This window comes from Chiloscyllium plagiosum, chromosome 9 (assembly GCF_004010195.1).
Source record: "Chiloscyllium plagiosum isolate BGI_BamShark_2017 chromosome 9, ASM401019v2, whole genome shotgun sequence".
Taxonomy (NCBI): domain Eukaryota; kingdom Metazoa; phylum Chordata; class Chondrichthyes; order Orectolobiformes; family Hemiscylliidae; genus Chiloscyllium; species Chiloscyllium plagiosum.
Window position 1 is genome coordinate 42654162 of NC_057718.1, and position 23935 is coordinate 42678096.

General features: G+C 37.7%; 1 protein-coding gene across 2 annotated transcripts in view; it reads left to right on the forward strand.

Moving 5' to 3' along the window:
- Window positions 1–23935, forward strand: part of gpatch2 (G patch domain containing 2) — a 298900-nt gene that overhangs the window by 200592 nt on the left and 74373 nt on the right. For both annotated transcript variants that reach the window (XM_043695793.1, XM_043695794.1), the window contains one exon: window positions 17018–17085. In XM_043695793.1, the coding sequence (XP_043551728.1) occupies window positions 17018–17085 (68 nt within the window). The remainder of the gene's footprint in view (window positions 1–17017; window positions 17086–23935) is intronic.

Below are 23935 nucleotides of genomic sequence, written 5' to 3' on the forward strand. Positions count from 1 at the left end.
GAGATTGATCTAATGGATGATGAGTTTGAAGAGAGCATGAGGGGAGATGGAGGGGAAGAAGATAAAGAATTGGGTTTAGGGTTAAGACAGATGAAGGCCATGGAGGAAGCTCAGCCTTGTGGGCTTTTTGAGGGAGGGGAGTGGTAGAGGCAGCTGTTTGGGTAGTTCAATCTTGGTCATTAAAGCAATCCATGAGATTCTCATGCTCCCTGTGGGTTAGAGCGGACGACATAGGAAAGGAGCTTAAATAATTGGTTTTCATTCGAAAAAATTCCTCGAGTCACCTTGCATTCCAGGATAATCCTATGGTGATGAAGTCTACATTCCTTCAATTTTAAGATAAAATATCCAAATTTCCAAAGAATAGTCATACTAGACTCAAAATATTAACTTTCTCTCTCCATAGACACTACTAGGCCAGAAGCTTTTCTCCAACAAGTTGTGTTTTATCCCAAAATTGCTCTATTTTGGTGAAATATTGTCAACAATGCTGATAGTAAAATTCATGCCTGTATTTACAGATGGTATAATATAAATGAAGAGTGGGCAGAAAAGTGTACTCTGTAGCTCATGCTTTGGCATCATAAAATGTCTACAGTGTGGAAGCTCATCAAGTACACACCAATCCTCCAGAGAGATCTGATCCAGACCCACCCCCTCATCTTTTCCCCATAACCTTGCATTATCCATGGCTAATCAACCTAGCCTGGACACTAAGAGCAATTTAACATGGCCAATCCATGTAACCTGCACATCTTTGAAATATGGCATGAAACCAGAGCTTCCAGAGGAAACCCACGCACACACACAGAGAAAACGTGCAAACTCCATACTGACAGTTGCCCGAGGCTGGAATCGAACCTGGGTCCCTGGTGCTATGACACAGCAGTGCTAATCACGGAGCCTCCGTGGCACCCCAGAAATATTATGTATCCATATTTAATTGTATTCATAAAAATAGACACTGAAATTGAACTGACACTTTTCAGCATTTTCATTGCATAAATAGAATTCATACGTGTGTCACAAGGACTGTATTTTTGCAATTCACAACCTTGATTCATTCACTCATTTACTGACTCCTTTGTTGTGGGGTTAGGTCAGCTCATTTTATACAGCAAAGACACATGTTGTATCCTCTTATCAATTATTTTTATGAACAGTATTAGGTCAAGTAGATGGCAAATGACAAACAACAAACTCATTAAGAACGAGTGCCATTTTAGCAGAATTTCTTTTCTAACCTCATCAGTATCTGAATAATGTTAAATGACATCAGTATTCTGCAGGACATTCTGGTTTGGTAAACATTGTAACCTCTGGCATAAGACACAAAATAGGCTTTGATGTCTGACAGTGCAACTTCTGCAGATAATTGTTTAAGACAGCAATGCAGCAGCGTATCAGTTAAGACACTTGCCTCATAACCCATTAACCCAAGTTTGAGTCTATTGTCAATTGATGCCTCAGACCACAGTTCTGTAGTGATGAGCAGCTTTTATATAATTCTGAAAATATTTCTGTTTGGGACTATGTTTTACACTAGAATATCTAGCTAGGAGATAATATGACAAGTGATAATTTCTTCTCTCTTAGAAACTGACTTGCTCGTGCAAAATAGCCCTCCACTTATACCCCATTTACCACTAAGTTGACAGCAGCCTGTTCCCAGTCCTGTGCCTTTAACTGATAATAATAACTCATACTGGGATGATGTCAAATAAATTAATTTCACATCCCCCAGAAGCCATTGCTGAAGCTCTGCAATGCCCTGGTCAGTCTAAAATGAATTAAAGCAAAATACTACAAATGCTGGAAATCTGAAATATACACAGGAACACTGGAAAACAAAGCAGGTCTGGCAACATTCACGGAGAGGGAAATCATGTTAACATTTCAAATACAATATAGCTTAACTGAAGAAGAGCCTCACTGGACTCAAAATGTTAACTGTTTCTTTCTCCACTGATGCTGCTAGACTTGCTGAGTTTCACCAGTCTAAAATGAAAACTGAATTAACCCCTAAAAGTTAATTATGTAGCCAGTGCTCAATATTTAGTTATAAGGAATAAGTTTATAATATGCTCAGCATCCTTAGCTTTGAAAAGTGACATCATAAAAGGTGATAAATCATCACACTTATACACTTATCAAAGTGTATAAAATAAACTAGATGAAGATAGTCAACTAAAATATTTCCACCTATAGATGTATACTAATGCAGCAAAAAAAGATAACATAATTTGAACTAAGACAATGTACTCTTTTGGTATTCCAAAATAATGGAATAAAATGTGTTGAAGAATTCTGAGATCATTTTGTTGAAGAGTGAACTACCCCATTCATTCGTCTTCTGTCCCAATGAAAAGTGCTTACTGCTCATGATGCATTCAAAATCTGTCATGTGGGTTAGGAGTTTAAATTGGAAAATATAAAGATTTTATTTTTCTTTTAAAATGGATAGTATAGAATCTTTGTAACAGAAGCTTTATTCATTGAAAGCATATGCACGAGGCAATTGTGGGGCAAGGATCACACCCACGTGATATCTTTCTGCACACCGTATAATAATGTGAAATTACAAAATGAAGGAAATGCATTTGCCAGAAGTCAAATCGAAAAGGAATACATAGAATAGTATTTGGTAGATCAGAGTAGTTTTAAAATAGTATTAGTTCTGCTATTTCTCCTTTGTGTCCTGCATTCAGACTGTTGGAATGAATGTCTCTTTCACTGCCAGCTCATCTTGTGGTAGATTAGATTCGATTACTTACAGTGTGGAAACAGGCCCTTCGGCCCAACAAGTCCACACCGACCTGCCGAAGCGCAATCCACCCAGACCCATTCCCCTACATTTACCCCTTCACCTAACACTACTGGCAATTTAGCATAGCTAATTCACCTAACCTGCACATTTTTGGACTGTGGGAGGCAAACGGAGCACCTGGAAGAAACCCACGCAGACACTGGGAGAATGTGCAAACTGCACACAGAGAGTCGCCTGAGGCAGGAATTGAACCCGGGTTTCTGGCGCTGTGAGGCAGCAGTGCTAACCACTGTGCCACCGTGTCACCCACTTTTTTTTCTTTAACATTGTCCCATTCCCTCCTCATTTTTTTTTATAAAAAGCAAGTGACCCTCAAAATCCTTACCATATTCACCAAAATTACTTTTCAAAGGAAAACCTCCACTGTTTGTTCAGCATGCCCTAAGTAAAGGATAGCAATTCACATTGTGACATGAAACTTAAGAACAGGCCATTCAGCCATGCAACCCCACTCCCTCTCTGCCCTATAATGCTTCTCTTTTTATATTAAATTAAAAGGACTTTATTTGAACTTGCCTATACTTTTTGCTGAGCTGCTGCTATCTGACGCCTTTCAATCCAATGAAATACTACTTACTCTCCTACCAACTGCATTTTCTCTACTCCTCCACATTTACTTTTAGTTAGAAAAGTAGGGAGACACTACAGTGATGTAATGTTTGTGCCTTACACACTCCTTGACACCAAGCCCATGATAACCTGCTCTCCAGGGCAAGTGAAATGTACTTGTATTTCTTGTTAATGTTATAACCAAGGTTGGAGGAGTGTGCTGGCATTCCTAGTCCCACCATTCTTTGGTGACAACACCAATTTAAATGCTTTACCCTGGTACAGTTTGTCCAATTTTATACTTTGTTTAGAATAAAACAAATCATCAAGTTTCTAAAATTAATAATTATGTTGCTTATTAATTATAAAACAATACTCATTTGACATACATGAAAATCAGAATGATACATAATTTGTAATGTAAAAGTATAATTATTTATCTTTTGAAATAACACCAACACCAGGAAAAACAGAAATGGGGTAAAAACAAGTTTTTTTTCTGCAGAGATGAAGTCTGGGGGAAAGAAATTGATAAATAATTGTTGGTTCTTGTATGAAAAAGGGATAGATACGAAACGTTAAAAATGGCATTTAGCCAGTGACCTGGCACACACAGATGGGTGTCAGTAAATGCAGGAAGCTGTCTCTGGGCCCTGGATACATTTAGTTCAGGAAACACCGAGAAAAACTCTTTCAGAAGCTTTTCAAGAGAACAGCTGGATTTGTGTTATCAGACTGAACCCTCAAAAGTCCTTTCTCAGAAACACAGAAGGTATGTTTGGCTATCTTCACTCTCAGCAGGCTGTACTCCAACAGATCTCAAACAATATCCAAATCAAAATCTAACTCCTAACAGCCACAAAAACAGAAATTACTCGAAAAGCTTAGCAGTTCAGACAGCATTTGTGGAGAAAAATCGGAGGTAACATTTCCGGTCAAATGAATCTTTCTCAGAACTGCTGGTAGCTAGGAAAATGTTGGTTTATATGCAGGTTGGGGGGACGGAGTAGGGAGTAATTGATAGATGGGGATAGAGCCCAAAGAGTGGACTGAGAAAGGTGTGGGTAATGATCTGGCCAGGAGGATAAATAACTGTCAGTGAGGACTGTTGGTGGCTAACAATCGATTGTGTGTAAAAGCAGACCATGTGATAACAAGGATATGGGTGGCACAGTAGCTCAGTGGTTAGCACTGCTGCCTCACAGCACCTGGGACCCGGGTTCAATTCTGTTCTCGGGCCACTGTCTGTGTGGAGTTTGCACGTTCTCCCCGTATCTGCGTGGGTTCTTCCGGGTGCTCCGGTTTCCTCCCACAATCCAAAGATGTGCGGATCAGGTGAATTGGTCATGCTATATTGCCCATAGTGTTGGGTGCATTAGTCAGGGGTAAAAATAGGGGAATGGGTCTGGGTGGGTTACTGTTCGGAGGGTTGGTGTGGACTTGTTGGGATGAAAGGCCTGTTTCTATACTATATGGAATCTAATCTAATCTAATCTAAGGCCTAAAGTATGGGGATTGGGGTAAGGACATGGGAGAGCTCAAACCTTAATTTTATTGGACTTGGCTGTAAGGTGAGTATCTGTGTTGAAGTGGCAGGCAACTGGAAGCTCAGGGTCTTTTTTGTAGACAGAATGTAGCTATTCTGCAAAGCGGTCACCCAATCTGCACTTTGTTTCCCCAGTGTAGAAGAGACCACATTGTGAGCAGCCATATACCCAGCCAAGTAATATTCAGCAAATAGGTTCAGGGAATAGGCAGGACAATGGCTCATTGGTTGGCAGTGCTGCCTCACAACATCAGGTTCCCAGGTTCGATTCCAGCCTTAGGTGACTGTGTGGAATTTGCACATTCTTCCTGTGTCTGTGTGGGTTTCTTCTGCATGCTCCAGTTTCCTCCCACAATCCAAAGATACACAGGTTAGATGGATTGCGCTGTAGTGTCCAGGGATATATAGGTTATTTAGGTTTGCCATGGTAAAAATGGGGATGAGGTGGGTCTGGGTGAGATGCTGTTTAGAGGGTCAGTGCGAACTCAATGTGACAAATGGGCTCGCAGTGCACTGTAGGGATTCTTTGATTCTAAGATGATAATTATCTTAAGCCATGTGACTCCCATAAAGTGTCTTGGGGGAAGAAAAGGTCAAAATGTATCTTTTTTAATGACCCCTTTTCTGAAAAAAAGACTAAGTACCTCTTCACTCTTCCTAAATGAGCTGGTTCACAACCCTTTTAAGACAAGTCTGAAAAGAAAATGAAGCATCTTCATAAGAACTAGTAACCCAGGGATCTGAAATAATAATCCAGAGGTCATGAATTTGAATACTATCAAGGTCATTTGAACATTTGTGTTAAATATTTGGAAATTTCAGAAAATTATATCTGTAAAAGTGATTATCAAAGCTCAGCTTGGCTTACTAACATTACTTAGTAAATGAAACCTGCCATCCTTTCCAGTCTGGCTTATATGTACCTGCAGTCCCAAACTGCATGGTCAATGTTCTAACGACTTATGTGTCTACGAAAGCCACTCAGTCATAGCACGCCAATGATTTGAAGGACCCATTACTACGTTCTCAGGGCAGCTACGGATCAGCAATAAATACTGGCCTTGAAAATGACACCACATGCTTAGACCATAATTTTTAAAATCTTAAACAAGTTCCAAGTAGACCAAATTCCACTAAACAAAAAATGTCAATTACTGCACTAAATTGGCACTCTGTGTTACAAACCTGGTCCACAAAATTCGTGGACACTGCAAGTAAAAATGTTCCACCATGCAGAAGAACACATTTCTCAAAAATTAACATTTGTTTAAAATTCTTCTGCCTATTTCTAATAAAAGCTTAAGAACTTTTAGGACAAAAAAAATCTCACTTCACTGTACACAGTATGCAGAGAAATCTTTCTCAATTTTACTTCAAATTAGTAGTAACTTCATTGTCAACCTACCTCTGAAGCAGTCAGTCCTGGTTCTAAGCCGAGTGAAAAAATGTTCCCTTTCCATTTATTAATATACTCCACCTGATTAACCATAGTAAATTAATCTGACAGAGGTAGTAGAGGTGATCTGTAATCTGAAGGGTACAGACATGCATGTACCATCATATTTGTCACTTAGATTTGGAGAAACTGCAGTGATAGTATTTACTGTTCATATCAATTTTTTTATCTCCTCATTTTGTTTTCCTTACCAGTATTTTAGCTATTTCCTCTAAAAATTGACTAGTCAATTTTAAGTTATTGAAAGAAAATCTTATTAATCATTGTTAGCAAGAATGAAATCAGTTTATAACCATGTTAAAAACATGGAGCAATTTCATTCTTATCAACAATACCAATACGCCACGACTTCCATTAGTATTAAAACAGCCCTTTAGCCGTCTGTGGTAAGAATACTACACATTGTTCAGCTTCAATAGACAATGCATGAAGTTCACCATGGTAGGTGGACTGGATATGTTTCATAAACCAGTTAAGGTTTATTAGAGCAAATCATCTAAGCTCACCCAAAATTTGTAAAATGGAGGGGAAAGATAAAAATGTGATTTCCCAATGGTGGTTTAAGATTTTACTATTAAGTTCTCAGAACCTTTCTGGTAGATCAGCTTTCCTGACCTTCACTACTTTTGCATTCATTAGGCTGCCATGAATACTCATTAACATCCCAGCCTGTCTCAAATAGATTCACAGGCAATTTGTTTACCAAAAGTAGAAAACAGATGTGTTCATAAGCTCAACTATGTCTAGTGGGGTAGTGTTCTTCACCAAGTCCCATGAGTACAAATCCCTTCCATTACTTGGCTCCTTCATAACCAAGTCATTTATTTGTAGAAATATTTATAATATAAATTGTGAAGCTTGACCAAGTCAACCAGTTCATGAGGAGTTTCAGTCATATAAGGTCTTGCTTGTTGTAATTAAATGCTTACAGTAGAAGAGATGAAGCCTCTCTCTGTTAACAGATTGTGAGAAATGCTTTGTCTTGTATGTATTAATTAAACACTCATGGTGCAAGAGGTAAAGGGCTGACCAGGCTCACTAACCTACACAAGCAAATATTTGCCCTCCTGCACCAATGGGTATTTCCAGGAGGCATGACTGATGACCCAGGTACAAAATCGTCAGGCAGACATTGAACAATTTTACAATGTTTGCTGGCCATCCCCTAAGGTCATCATCAAACAAGCAACTGATCTTCTGGTGACAGACTTCTGTTGCCTGGAGCACTCGGGAGGAACACTCCACTAATTGTAGAACAGGGTCGATGTGTAGGGTCATCAATATGGAGTTATCCAAGGTTTCCTACACCCTGTACAACCTAGCTCTTGGACAAGGAAGGGAGGGAGTCTGAAATAGATGTTGAGGTTCCAAAATTGATTGAGGATGCTGAGGCAGGAAGGGCCATTGTGAATTGAAGCAGACTGCCCTGAGAGAACTTGATAGGGGTTAAATTTGAGTTTGTATTGACAAACGAAGATATTCAGAATTATGAGCTACTCGTTGCAATGGCATACCTGTCCTCAAGGCAGTCCTTGATTTTTAACTTTAAAACATTAAGCTACTTTGTTTGGCATAAGTTTTAACTGTTCCCTTTGCACCAATGACCAACCTCCCACTCACTTTTTTAGCTAGACCATCAATATGGAGTTATCCAAGATTACATGGAACTGTACATAAAAATCAAAAGAGAAAAGATATAATTTTGCGAAGGACAATGGGAAACCAGAGGATTGGTAAGCTTACAAAGACCAACAGAGGGCAACAAATAAAGAAATAAGGAGGGAAAGGTTAAGTATGAAGTCAGCCAGCCAGTAATATAAAAGAAGATTGTAAGAGTTTATTTCGATATATAAAGGTTAAAAGTGGGCATTGGACTGCTGGAAATGATGCTCTAAAGATAGTGGGTAATGAGGAAATGGCTGAGAAACTGAATAATTACCTTGCATCAGTCTTCATGGTGGAAGACACGAATAATATCCCAAAAATTCAAGAGAGTGAGGGGGCAGAGCAGATTATTGTGGCCATCACCAAGGAGAAGGAGCTAGAAAAACGAATGGCCTGAAGATGGATAACTCATTGGACCAAATGGACTCCACCCCAGAGTTCTAAGGGAGATAGCTAAAGAGATATTGGAGATGTTAGTGGTAATCATTCAGGAATCACAAGAGACAGGAAGGGTCTCAGAGGACTAGAAAATCACTAATGTGACACCCATGTTTAAAATGGTAGTAAGGCAAAAAAATGGAAAATTACAGCCAGTTAGCCTGACTCCAGTCGTGGGTAAGATCCTATAATCCATTCTGAAGGATGAGATTTCTGAATATTGGAAGTGTATGGTAAATAGGGCAAAGTCAGCATGGTTTCATCAAGGGGAGGTCATGCCTGATGAATCTGGTAGAATACTTTGAGGAAGTAATGAGCAGATTAGACCAAGGAGAGCCAATGGACCTTATTTACCTGGACTTCAAGAAGGCCTTTGACTAGGTACTGCTTTGGACGCTGCTTTAAGATAAGGTGTTCGAGGCAAGGTGTTGGCAGAAAGCAGACAGTGGGAATAAAAGTGTCTTTCTCAGGATGGTAGCTGGTGACAGGTGGTGATCAAGGCTGTGTTGGGATCACTACTTCACTTTATACATTAACAGTCTCGATGAAAGAACTGAGGACATGCTGGCTAAGTTTGCAGATGATACAAGGATAGGTAGAGGGACAGGTAGCATTGAGGAGGCAGAGAGGCTTCAAAAGGATTTGGACAGGGTAGGAGAATGTGCAAAGAAGTGGCAGATGGAGTACAAGGTGGGAAAACATGAGGTCATGCACTTTGATAGGGAGAATAAAGACATGGACAATTTTCGAAATGGGGAGAAAATTCAGAAGTCTGAAATGCAAAGAGACTTGGGAGTTCTAGTCCAGAATTTTGTCAAGGTAAACTTGCAGGTTGAGTCAGTAATTAGGAAAGCAAATGCAATTATTGCATTTATTTTGAGAGGATATAAAAGTAGGGATGTACTTCTGAGGCTCTATAAGACTCAGGTCAGACCATATTTGGAATATTCTGCACAGTTTTGGGCCCAATATCTCTGAGGAGGTTCATGAGAATGGTCCCAGGAATGAAAAACTTAATATATGAGGAACGTTTGAGGACTCTGGATCTTTAATCGATGGCGTTTAGAAGGATGGTTGGGAGGGGGGATCTAATTGAAACTTAGATCTCTAATACTGAATGGCCTGGTCAAAGTGGATGTTGGGGAGATGGTTCCAGCGGTAGGAGAGATGAGGACCCGAGGGGACAGACCTGGAGTAATGGGAAGCCCTTTTAGAATGGAGATAAGGAAGAACTTCTTCAGCCAGAGAGTGGTGAATCTAAGGAATTTACTGCCACAGAAGGCTGTGGAGGCCAGATCATTGAATATACTTAAGACTGAGGTAGATGGGTTCTTGTTTGTCAAGGGGATCAAAGGTAATGGGGAGAAAGTGGGAGAATAAGCAAACTTGATGGGCTGAATGTCCTGATTTCTGCTTCTATGTCTTTCGGTTTTATGGTATTCATTTATCACAGAGATGTAGAGGGAATAAACCATGCTTATTGACTCGTGAAATCCAACCATCTAACTTCAGTTAGCTGGGAGAAAGGCATAATCATTATTTGCTTGACTCAGATAGGCAAGATTAGAAATCAGGGAAAGCACAGGAAAGTTTTAACTTGTTGATGCTAGCAGTTGGTGAAAAACTGAAGTTGTGCCTGTAAATAACTACTTGAGTGTAGTTTTCAGAGTCCGAGAGAGTCTGGATCAAGAACAAGAGGGTGTTGGACTTGAACAGGAGCAGTTGTTCACGCAGTCCTTGTCAGACAGGCTCTTGAGAGGGTATTTCAAGCCATATCAACAAAACTGAAGAATTATAATCCCTTGTGAAATTTGAGATTTAATAACTCACTGTGGAATTAATGTTAGGGATGGGGCTTTTGAAAAATCCATGGGATTTCTCAGGTATATCTCAGGTGTTCCATGAGATGTCCAGTCGCAGTATATCACCCTTGTTTGTTACATGTTAATTCTTGGTGCTAGAAATAAGTTTTACGTGTGTTAGAGATTATGCTACAGTTCTAACTTGTGTTATAAAGTGTTGTTTTTCATTCAAAATTATGGAATATTATGGCTTTATTCTCTTAGCCTACTGGATTTCAATGTATGTCACTTTAATAATAAAATGTTGCTGGTCCCTAACTATATCATTAAATAATTTGGTGGTCTTATCCAGGATCACAGCATAAATTCGGCAGTCTGGCCAGATTACAGTATATTTCATATTCAGTAACATGTTGGAATGACATTCCAGCACATCTTTCAAATGAGACTTCTACTGAAATAAATGAGTGCCCTAATAGAAGTTCATGGTCTAGTAAACAAGTTTGTTTCACAGCACTCAAAATGAAAGTTTTCAGTTGTAACATTTTTAAAAATAAATTGCAGCTCAGAAAGCTGCTTATAAGGCTCAGGCAATCAGCTGTCCTTTCTACATTCGCATTCAAGTTGAATGTTTAATCCAATATCCAAAGTAAGAGATAAACGTTTACTTTGACTTGAATTTTGGGAAAAAATATATTTGAATGCAGCACATTACAGTGAGTTGAATTACAAAATCTCTTAATTTTGTGTCGGTTGGCATTAATATACAGTACAGAATCACCCATTCAGCCCAGCCAGTCCATACAGGCATTTTTGTTTCATATGTGCCTTCTCCTGCCTCACCTCAGCTAAATCTATTAGCTGTCCTAAGTGCCTCCATATTGAACACTTCAGCCATTCCCTGTGCTAGAGAACTCCCTATTCTCCTTACTGTTCAGGTAAAGATATTTCTTCTGAATTCCTTACTAAATCTTTGACTGTTTCATATCAATGGCCACTTATTATGCTGTTACCCATAATTTGAAGCATTCTCCCTGTATCCACTCTATCAAAACCATTTGTAATTTTAAACACGTCCATTAGGTCACCCCCCTCATCCTTTTTGCCAAAAAAAAAGAAATCAGGTCTATGCATCCTTTCCGATACATATAACCTCATATATCCTGCAGCATTCTTGTAAATCTTCTCTACCCTTTTTCCAATGCCTGTGCACCCATTTTAAAATATGGCAACTAGAAATGCAACCAGTATTTCAAGTGGTGTCCAACCCATGTTTCAACACCAGTTTGGTATTATTTGCTTACGTTTCAGTTCTATCTCTCGAGAACTAAGCCTTGTTTGGTTTTCTTATCAAACTGTAGTGCAATTTTTAGTGATTAGTATCTTTTTACTTCAGGATCTCTTTGTCTACCTCAAGTAGACTCACACTGAACAAGTAATAAATTGCTTCTGAATTCTTCTTAAAAAAAATGTATTACCTCCCATTTATCAATGTCATTTGCTAATTATTCCTCTATTCTGCAAGTTTATTAATGTCATCCTGCAATTTGTTGCCATCTTTCTCAGTATTGGCAAGCCCCTCCCACCCCCTACCCACTATAATTTGATGCCATCCACAAATTTAAAATTTATTATTTCGAATCCAATCCAGATTCTTGTGATATGTCATTATCTAACTTTTGTATTGTGACCAGTTACCTTTTGGCTCCACATTCAGTAGAATGTTTAGTGGAGAAAAAACATGGAATAAGCACGTAATTGCACTGTGGTAACAGCGAATCCATTGCATACGTTTTCTGAGAAAGTACATGGGCGAGCTATAGATTACAAAAGGAATCCGCCATAGTATAAGAAACAGTAAAGGCTGTACCAAAAAAGTAATAACTGTGAAGACTTCCATTATGAAAATCTGCTCGTTCAATGGAAATTACAAGGTTGCCATTTAATTCTAAAGTGTTGTCATGGATTGTATATGCCAAAACCTGAACAATAAAAAGAGATCACTAAAATATACTTTAAAAATATTTTGCTTGCGCCGTAACAAAAATCATGGTTCTGTTCTTTATTGAAAATACAATATATTTTTGTACCTGGAAATAATTTATGTAGAAATGAATTTATGAGACAAATTTTAATTTACAGATACAATGATAAATTGATCATGGAGATTGATGAGGAAATCATCTCACACAGTAATGAAAGCAGATAAATGATTTCAGCATGAAAAACATTTACTGGAGCCTGGACAATTGATCTCCTTTGATATATGTGAAGTTGTGCGAATTTATAAGTGGTTAAAAATCAGTTTCATTTGGAATATAAACAATAGTTTACTTAATTAAATGTATTAATGAATTTTAGATATTCTAATTGAACTGTGTTTCTACACTAATTAACCACGAGGACAGACAGTTTGCAAAGTTTTTTTTACTAACTTTCGAGGGCTACAAATCTAAAAGAAGTTTGTGATTATTATCTTGAAATAAATGTTCATTATTGTTCATTCCAAATATTATACGATGATGCATACGTACCTACATTAAGATTTCATTAAATATCAGTTTTGCCCTTTGAGCTACTAATTATGTGAAGGAAATTATTCAAGTATAATATAATTTTTTTGTAATGTAAATCTTGTTTTATTTCAATGATGCAACAGAGTACCTTTTCCCACAGTGATTTCCCAATATGACTTTCCTTTCTCCCAGAATACACAATGAGTTCATCAGTACAACCTCATGTCAAGAGCATAAAGAAATATGACATGTAGATTGCCTCATTATCCATCAACCGAGTTATCCTTTACAGTCACGCCACAGTGAAATCTCATCATATTTATAATAAGAAATGTTAAATGATATTAAATACAAATACAAAATACCATAACTTGCTCAATCTACACATTCTCCATAAATGTTGAAAAAGTAAGATGACTGCTGATTTTGTCCAAGACTGCTAACAATGCTGTACTCTAATCTACCAACTGAATAAATATTTCAGTCTGTGTATCTATTCAGTATTTTGTTTTGTGCAGTAGATTACAGTGCACATTTTCCCTCTCCCTTTCCATTTTCAACATGCACATACACAAAACACAGCTAATTAGCACTTGGTTTGGAAATTGACTGAGTCATGCAACTCTGAATAATGGCCAACCCACTTTAGGGAGACTGATTTGCAGCATTTCTTATCTTAATATTCTGGATGCAGGCAAATTTATAACTGTATTGTCAACATAAAAAGCAACAAACTTATTTTGCTGTCTTTATATTTAAAGGGCATAATAATCACCTCGAAACATGAATCTGAAATAAGCTCATAAAGTCCTGATGAAACTCAATTATGATTTCCTCTCCACTATATGATAAAAGAAGCAGTCATGCTTCCCTTTTCATTGAAATTTATTGTTCCTCACAGTGTTGAGATGGTTAACTCACACAAGAGCACTCCTGATTCCCAGTATATTATTTCTATCATGGAATATCTTCAGCTTGTCCTATTGCATATTAATTCTGGAGGGAAAAAAAATCAGTGCTAAAGTATTTGATTATATATGGAAACCATTTTTTATTTACTAAAGTAAACATGGCAAAAGCTAGCTCATCCTAGAATATTAATTCATTTTCTACACTTCATATAGATGTATTTATCTCAAAGTGTGGCATCATGAAATTTGTCTCTATACACATTTGCACAACTCTAAGCCGATCCTTATCCCACCCACTACAATAGTATTGAAATGCTCTAAAAATAGGTTTGTAGTTTGACTGACTCCAGTTGTTGATACTATTTCAGTCAACTTTTCTTTTCTCTTCTCATCATTCCACCTCCTCTCCATAGTTTTTAAGTAAAATTGTCATTCACTGGCCATATTCATGGTTAGCCAGCAAAAAGAGGCACTCTTTAATATTTGGTTTGAATTACTATATCTATTTTTATATTCATACTGATAATCTTATAGGTCACAAAACATTTGTATACAGTTATTCAGTGAGAAATGTAATGCTTTACTGTCATCTAAAAATGAAATGAGCCATGAATGATGGATTAAGAAAATAATTTCTATTTTTATGAATTTAGATTAGAAATAATTTAGCCAAGCGAAATAGTACACCCACTTCGATTGGACAGTAGTTACAGGCAAGATGCTGGCATTTATTAGACTAATATACCTATATAGTACAAGCTAGTATTTAAAACTTGACATGGCTGAGAGAAATAAAAACTATTTTACATCCCCAAAAGGCAATTGATCACACGTTTTATAGTCATTTATGTAACTGCAGCAGTACTTGCAATTATATTAATGGTGTGATGTGATACAGCCGTAAGTATGCTCAACAGTAAATGTATTTCATGTATTGTCAGAAAAGTAATTTAATGGTTATATTTATGAAAGTGAATGCTAACGTGGAATAAAGTCAAGAATATGGGAGGTAAATTGAACAATTTCCAGAAATTGCTTTGATTTGAAGGAACAAATAACTTTTTTTTAACTTTTTTTATTAATGAATAATTTTCAATTATGGCATTTGCCTTTTTTTTGCAAAGAGTACACTGTTCAATTATCCAGCTTGCTTTATTGAGACGGAATGCAATACTTCAAAGGGAAGTTATGGTTTCATTTCTAGTTGTCTTGATTTATTCACTGAAGTCTACACCTGATTTAATTGTAGTATTGAGATGCTAGTAATTCAATATAACTTTGTAATAAAACCAAGTATGTCAAAGATTACCTTCAATGTACTTACGTTTTGCAATTGCAATTTGGAAAGGTGGTATGGCAGATCTAAATTCCTGTGGGAACTAAACCTCAGGAGCACTGAAGAAAATAGAAAGTTCAGTTAAAGCTATATTCCATACAGGGTCTACAGCAGTAGGTTAACTTCTCAGTTGATGTATAGTTGCTTAATGAAATACAGTCTCCAATGTAACAGTTGTAATTTATTAACTTTATAAAACTGGTTAACAATGGCATGTCATCAAAAAATCAAATTGAAACAATCTTATAAAAGGTAAAAGCAAAGTTTTAAAATAGAATTATAGGTGTAAAGGGAATACCATGCAGTTTTCTCCCCAACTACAAAAGTTGCATTCACATTAGATTATTGAAGTGAAACTCAAACAATATAAATAAATGATACAGCATTTGTATGGCTTTTTTAAAAATTTCACTAATAGTAAGAAATCAGAATTGGCATGTAATGATTTTTTTTAGAATGATGTCTTTTAATGATGGTATGACAGTGAACATGATTAATATTTTGTGAAAGGGCTAGTCAACAGTGTGAACAAGGGGAAGCACTCTCCCTCCACATGTTTTATAATATGCAACTGAAGAAAAGCATTGTGTCTACCATGAGGTAATATGATTGTGAAACCTTAATTCAGCATGAAACATGCGTGAACTGCTCACCTTGCCACTATGGTGTAAAAAATGTATTGGTATATTCCACTAAAATGAGTCAGTGATACATATGAAAATCTCTTTTGCAGATATTTTTAGAGGAAAAAAATCTGTAGTAAGGTCATGAGTTTGTTTGTTTCTTGGCTAGAGAAAATATTGCTTGCATCTAAAATAGAAATTAGTTTGCAGGTACTGCAGGATATAAACTATCAACATGAAACATTAATTTATAACATAATTTTTCCTCACCTCTGCCCATCCCCCATCAAGCAAATGTTAGCTGCGCCACTTGGTGTATTAAATTAGATTTTAAACAAAGAATATATTTAACAAATATTATACAATTAAATCCTTACATAAGACATTTTTTTTCAGCTCTAAATCACTATTTTGTGAAATATAAGGGTCACATTATTATTAAGCATCATTTTGAGATCAGGTGGTAGTTTTTATGAACTGCGTGAGATTTAATTTAGTTTTGTTTTTAAAACAGTAAGTTTGGAAAATTTAATTTAAAATGGTACAATGCCTTGATTAAGCAGTGACAAGTTATCATTTCCCAAGCATTTAATAAAATAGAAAATGTTTTTCAGGAATGGAAAATATTTGCCTAGTAATCTGTTATGTTGTGCTTTAGGCAAAAGTGAGGACTGCAGATGCTTGAGATTAGAGCCAAGATTAGATGGTGCTGGAAATGCACAGCAGGTCAGGCAGCATCCAAGGAGCAGGAAAATCAATGTTTCGTGTAGGAGCCCTTCCCGAGGCCCCTTCAGCCCTCATTCCTGATAAAGGGCTCATGCCCGAAACGTTGTTTTTCCTGCTCCTCGGATGCTGCCTGACCTGTTATGTTGTTCTTTACACTGGGCCTTACTTTGTTCCTTTAATTGTGTGGCACCAGAAAATTTAGATTTTCTGATACATACCAAAATAAGATAATTAGATTTAACAGTTTTGACTGAAATAAACACTTCAAACCTAAAAGACAAATAGCTTTCTAGCCATTGGAATTTTTGTCTTGCCAGCCATTTCTTCAAATATGAATATGATGAATTTAAATGTTGTATTTTCTTTCCAACATGCAAAGAATTAAGAAATTTGTTCTTTACAAAAAGATAAAACAGGCAGCAGTTTTTAAAAAAAGACTCAACTCTTTCAACTCTGCTAGCATATTATATTTTGGTTGACTGCTGGCCTTTTCATTACTAGGAAAAGTAATCACTTCCATTGGTGGGATATAGACTATCTACAGAAAATCGCTGTATGTTTTTGCTTTCACAACCCTACTTGTATCACATACTTTTCTTAGCTTTTTTTTTTCCTTTTTCAGATTGACACTCATGGGCCCGGTAGTAATGAGAGATTTGTCCATGTTTCCCTGGATCCCCATAACCAAGAGTGAGTATCACTTAGATCAATAATTCTTCATTGTTACCAATGCTCTGATGTATTTATTAGGCTGGTAGGTGTAGGGAATGCTGGATGACTAGAGAAATTGAGGTTTTGGTTAAGAAAAAGAAGGAAGCATATAGACAGGAGAGATCGCATGAATCCTTAGAAGAGTATAAAGGCAGTAGAAGTATACTTAAGAGGGAAATCAGGAGGACAAGAAGGGAATATGAGTTGGCTCTGGCAAATAGTGTTAAGGAGAATCCAAAGGGATTTTATAAATACATTTGGGACAGAAGGGTAGCTCAGGAGAGAATAGGGCCCCTCAAAGATCAGCAAGGCAGCCTATGTGTGGAACCGCCAGAGGAGATTCTAAATGACTATTTTGCATCAGTGTTTACAGTGGAGAAGGACATGGAAGATATAGAATGTGGGGAAATAGATGGTGACATCTTGAAAAATGTCCATATTACAAAGGAGGAGGTGCTTGATGTCTTGAAATGTATAAAAGTAGATAAATCCTCAGGATCTGATCAAGTGTACCTTAAAACTCTGTGGTAAGCCACGGAAGTGATTGCTGGGCCCCTTACTGAGATATTTGTATCATTGATAATCACAGGTGAAGTGCCAAAAGACTGGAGGTTGGTGACGTGGTGCCACTATTTAAGAAAGGTGGTAAGGAAAACCCAGGGAACTATAGACTGATGAGTCTGATATCAGGAGTGAGCAAGTTGTTGTAGGGAATCCTGAGGGGCAGGATTTACATTTATTTGGAAAGGCAAGGACTGGTTAGGAATAGTCAGCATGATTTTGTGCATGGGAAATCATGTCTCATGCACTTGATTGAGTTTTTTGAAGAAATCACAAAGAGGACTGATGAGGGCAGAACGGTGGACGTGATCTGTTTGGACTTCAGTAAGGAGGTTGACAAAGTTCCTCATGGGAGACTGATTAGCAATGTTAGATCTCATGGAAGACGGGAAGAACTAGCCATTTGGATACAGAACTGGCTTGAAGGTGGAAGACAGAGGATGGTGCTGGAGGGTTGCTTTTCAGACTGGAGGCCTGTGACCAGTGGTGTGCCACAAGGATTGGTGCTGGGTCCGCTTCTTCTCATCATTTATATAAATGATTTGGGTGTGAAAATAGGAGCTATAGTAAGTAAGTTTGCAGATGACACCAAAATTGGAGGTGTAGTGGACAGCAAAGAAGGTTACCTCAGATTACACAGAATCTTGATCAGATGGCCCAATGGGCAGAATAGTGGCAGATAGAGTTTAATTTAGGTAAGTATGAGGTGCTGCATTTTGGAAAAGTGAATCAGAGCAGGATTTGTACACTTACTGGGAAGGTCCTGGGGAGTGTTGTTGAACAAAGAAACCGTGGAGAGAAAGTTCATAGTTCCTTGTAAGTAGAATCACAGGTAGATAGGCATGCTTTCCTTTATTGGTCAGTGCATTGAGCATAGGAGTTGAGAGGTCATGTTGTGGCCGTACAGGACGTTGGTTAGGCCACTTTTGGAATATTGTGTGCAGTTCTGGTCTCCTTTCTATTGGAAGGATGGTGTGAAACGTGAAAGGGTTCAGAAAAGATTTACAAGGATATTGCCAGGGTTGGAGGATTTGAGCTACAAGGAGAGGCTGAAAGTCTGGGGCTCTTTTCCCTGGAGTTTCGAAGGCTGAGGGGTTACCTTATAGAGGTTTATAAAATCATGTGGGGCATGGATAGTACAAATTGACAAGGTCTTTTCCATGGAGTGAGGGAGTCCATAACTAGAGGACATAGATTTACGGTGAGAGGGAAAGAATATAAGAGAGACCTAAGGAGCAACTTTTTCACAGAGATAGTGGTGCGTGTGTGGAATGAGCTGCCAGAGGACGTGGTACAATTTTAGTATTTAGAGTCATAGAGATGTACAGCATAGAAATAGACCCTTCGTCCAACTTGTCCATGCCGACCAGATATCCCAACCCAATCAAATCCCACCTGCCAACACCTGGCCCATAATCCCTCCAAATCCTTCCTATTCATATACCCCTCCAGGCGTCCTTTAAATGTTGCAATTGTACTCACCTCCACTCCCTCTGGCAGCCCATTCCACACACGCACCACCCTCTGCCTGAAAAGATTGCTCCTTAAGTCTCTTTTAAATCCTTCCCCTCTCACCCTAAAGCTATGCCCTCTAGTTCTAGACTCCCCCACCTCAGGGAAAAGACCTTACCTATTTACCCTATCCATGCCCCTCATGATTTTATAAACCTCTATAAGATCACCCCTCAGCCTCCGACGCTTCAGGGAAAACAGCCCCAGCCTATTCAACCTCTCCCTATAGCTCAAATCCTCCAACCCTGGCATCATCCTTGTAAATCTTTTCTGAACACTTTCAATTTTCACAACAATCTTCCGATAGGAAGGAGACCAGAATTGCGTGCAATGTTCCAAAAGTGGCCTAGCCAATGTCCTGTACAGCTATAACGTGACCTCCCAACTCCTGTATTTAAAAGGTATCTGGATGGGTATATGAATAGAAAGGGTTTAGAGGATATGGGCCAAGTGCTGGCTAATGGGACTAGGCTAGGTTAGGATATTTGGTCAGCATGGACGAGTTGGACCGAAGGATCTGATCCCGTGCTGTACATCTCTCTGACTCTGTGACTCTATCCTTCTATCCTTCCTGCTTTGAGGCCAAAATGTCAGAGAACCATGGATAAGTGTGTGACTGTTTTGCTTAAGCCAAAGGGTACCTCTCTGAAAAAGAAACAACTGCCTAGATATAGTTGTTTGGCTTCAAATTACAAACATCTGACTTTATTGAACATGTTAATGGTGAATCAATCAACAAAGAAGGCAGGTTTCTTTATAAAAGTATATGAACAGCTCAAACCATATACAGTGTAATCAGTGCTGGCTCCCTTAAATAGTGAATTAATTGGTTACATTCACTAATGCCAAGACTCCAATGGAGAAGCGAAGAGAATGCATGTTGACTCACACATATGTAGCTCAAATCCTCATGATCATGGGATTGATAATTTTACCCTGCCATTTTAATTGAATCTGGCAGATTAAGGCATGTAATACCCATATTAACATGAGGCAACTGGGTATGACCATTTAATGTTGCATTTTGTGATATGGAGTAGAATTTCTACTCAAGTTCCCCAATCTTCCATCCGAAGATAATGCTAAGAAAAACCTCATCTTTGGATTTTCCACCGTTCCACTTTGAAGTTTTAGAAATCAATAGGAAGAATCCCTGAAATATTTATGATGATTTTTAAGTTGTTACTAATTTTATTTTGAGCATTCATTTTCCTGGCAACTAAAAAACAATAATAGCTCTTTCGGTGTTCCATGAAGCGACTTTTCAAGCATTTTTGAACAACCACCTTGGCAGTGGAAATTTTCAAGCTGAATGCTTGTTTGCACTCCAAATTAAAGTCATAAAAGAGTTAGTGAGAACTCTTAAATATCCCATAAAATGTACCATTAAATAACCAAAAACAACAATATAGCCTGGGGTTGCACTATTGTCGTGGTTATTTAATGGCCAAAATGCACGTACTGGACTGCCATGTGATAGCACTTGTTCATAAAGATGGTGTTATTAAAATCTATCCCTTTACTCCGTAAACCTTTTCTTTTGCCCTGCAGCCTGGAAGGACCGCAGTCAGGTACAAAGTACTGTGACCAAGAACTATTTGTGTCATGCCCCTGCATATGCAAGACTGTAGTTCTTTTTGTTTTACACCAAATGTTAGGATATTAATTGAGCAGTCCAATACACCTTGGCTTCTCATCAACTATAAAAGCAATTTATAATCAGCTTTCAGTCAATCTAACAAAACAGAACAGCTTTTGTAATGGAATTTCAAAACTTTGCTTAGCTTGCTTACAGACTTTTTTTTCTCTTTAAAAACATATTTGTACATACGATAGTGAAATAGCTTAAAATCCATTTCCCTTACTTTGATTGGATCTTAAAATGGTTTGCCTGGGATGTTTATAAAGTTGGACTCTTAAAAGCTAGAAAATAGATTGGTAAAAAGCAATATATTTTGTTTTCTACCTACAGCATGGTATTAATATAATGTGCTAATGTTTAAATGGTTTGTAAAGTAAACATGAGAAAGTAATTTTATAAAAATAAATTCTGATCAAGTTTTAATTAATGCGTATTAGCTCAATTGGAATAGTGTGTGCTGCTTTTAAATCCAATCTTGTGGGTATAATTCTTGTACTGTCAGAGGTGTTTGGGAGCCTCCTTGTCTATTTGCCCCACTGTAGTTGAGCTATCTTGACAACTCAAGCTTGGCATTTAAAAATGCAAGTATCCTATTTTTAGTTAATTAAAGACTGGCAAACAGCAGTTTGACTACTTAAGAAAAATTGTGATTCATAGGAGCCTGTTGACCACTTGCCTCAAGTTTTAGTATTTTATATTGTTCCTCTTCTAACCAATGAAAAGTCTTTGCAATGTTGATATGCCACTCCTTCTGTTGTGAAATAAAATTGTTCTGTTTGACAATGTACTGTTTAGTCTTAGAAGCTGCTGTTGACAGCTGTATTAAGACCATATTACAGGAGCAGATGTGCAGTCAGTTCTGCTATAATACGGTAGTTCTGTTCTTGTGCAATCCCATGTTATAAGAAAATCGTGTAATAGCAGCATCATTTAAACTAAAGGGGCCGGAATCACATTTTAATCAATATTTGCTCTAAAACTTCACGCTTTAGAAACAGTGTCCCCAATTTGTCAATTGTGTAAGAGCGAATTTGTGTTAATGAAGCGCATGTTATTAGCAGAACAACCTGTAGGCCATTCAATCCATCGAGTTTGCTCCAGCATTCAGTGAGATCATGGTTGATCTGATAATTCTAAACTCCATTTTCCTGCCTTTTCCTCTAACTCTTAATTCCCATACTGACTAAAAATCTGACTATCTTAGCCTGAAATATACTTAATGACCATGCCTTGACAGCCCTCTGCGAGAAAGAACTCCACAAATTTATTACTCTCTACAAAAGAAATTACTCTACCTTAAGTCAGCGACCTCTTATTCTAAGATTATGCTGTCTGGTCCTGGATTCTGTCAAAAGGGGAAACAACCTTTCCGCAGCTATCCTGTCAAGTCCCACAGAACCTCATATGTTTGAAGAGGGTCATTGCTTATTCTCCTACTTTTAAATGAGTAAAAGCCCAATTTACTCAGCCTCTCTTCATAAAACAGTGCCTCTAAACCTGAAATCAGCTTTCTGAACCTTCTCTGGACTTCTCCAATGCCAAAAAATCTTTACTTAGATAAGGGGCCCAAACCCATTCGCAGTATTCCATCTGTGGCCTGATTAGTGACTTGTATAGTTTTAGCAAACCTCCCTAATTTTCTACTCCATTCCATTTGAAATGAAGGCCAACATTCCATTTGCCTCTCTATACCTGCTGAACCTAGCTGCTAGCTTATTATGATTCATGCACAAGGACTCCCAAATCCCTCTGTTCTGGAGCTTTCTGCAGTCTTTTTTTCCATTTAAGTAATATTCAGCTCATACATTCTTCTTGCTAAAGTGCAAAACCTCATATTTTACCACATCATATTCCATCTGCTAGATTTTTGCCCACTTGCTTAACCAGACTGTTTCCATTTGCTGTCCCACCTATTTTTGTGTCCTCTGCACACTTGGTTATAACATTCACTTTCCTCATCCAAGTCATTAATATATATTGTAAATCATGGTGATTCCAGCCCTGACCCCTGAGGTACACTATTAGTTATAGGTTGCCATTCTAAGAAAGCATTCCTATACCAACTGCCCATCTTCTATTACTTTGCCAATCCTCTATCTATACTAGTGTCCTATTTCCAACACAATGGGCTCCTTTTTTCATTAAGTAGCCTAATGTATGGTGTCTTATGAAAATCCACCTGAATATCTAAATATATTACATCCACCACTATCCTGCTTGTTACCTCAAAGAATTGCTGTAAATTTGTCAGGCAAGATTTCCCCTTCATAAAGCCATGCTGATTTGACTTCTTCATTTTCTGTATTTATAATTGCTTTCCTATTACATCCTTTATAATAAACTCTAGCATTTTTGCAATGACAAACGTTAAGCCACCGGCCTAGAGTTATTACTGTAAACAAAAAACTGAAAGAACTGCGAATGTTGGAAATCTGAAACAAAAATCTGAAATTGCTGAAAAATCTCAACAGGTTTGGCAGCGTCTTGGAGACAAATCAGAATTCACATTTTGGGTCCAGAACTCTGAAGAACGGTCACTGGACCTGAAATGTTACTTCTGATTTCTTTCTACAGATGCTGCCAGGCCTGCTGAGATCATTCAGATGTTTCTGTTTTTGTTTGCTACAGTTATCTGCTTTTGGCCTCCTCTTTTTAAGTAAAAGTGTTACAATCCTCTGAAAAGGATTTGTGAAAAATGACTACCAGTGCATCCAGTATCTCTGAAGCTCCTTTGTTTAATATCCTGGGTTGTATCCCATCAGGCCCAGTGGACTTATCAGTCTTTAGCCCCATTAGTTTTCCTGAGTACATTTTCTGTAGTGCCAATTATTGTATGTATTTCCTGTCCTCCATTTGCCCCTTGATTATTTAGTAACTTTGGGATGCTATTACTATCTTCTACCATGAAGACTGCTGCAAAAGTATTTATTTAACTCCTCTGTAATTTTCTGGTTCCCCATTATTATTTTCTGAGTCTCATTCTCTCAGAAGTCTATGTTCACTTTTGCTTTTTTTATATATGTATATATATATATATATATATTTAAAGAAGGTGCCCAGCTTGAAATTACTTGTTAGAGTACCCGTGAAGCATACATTCTCTTTTCTTGATGA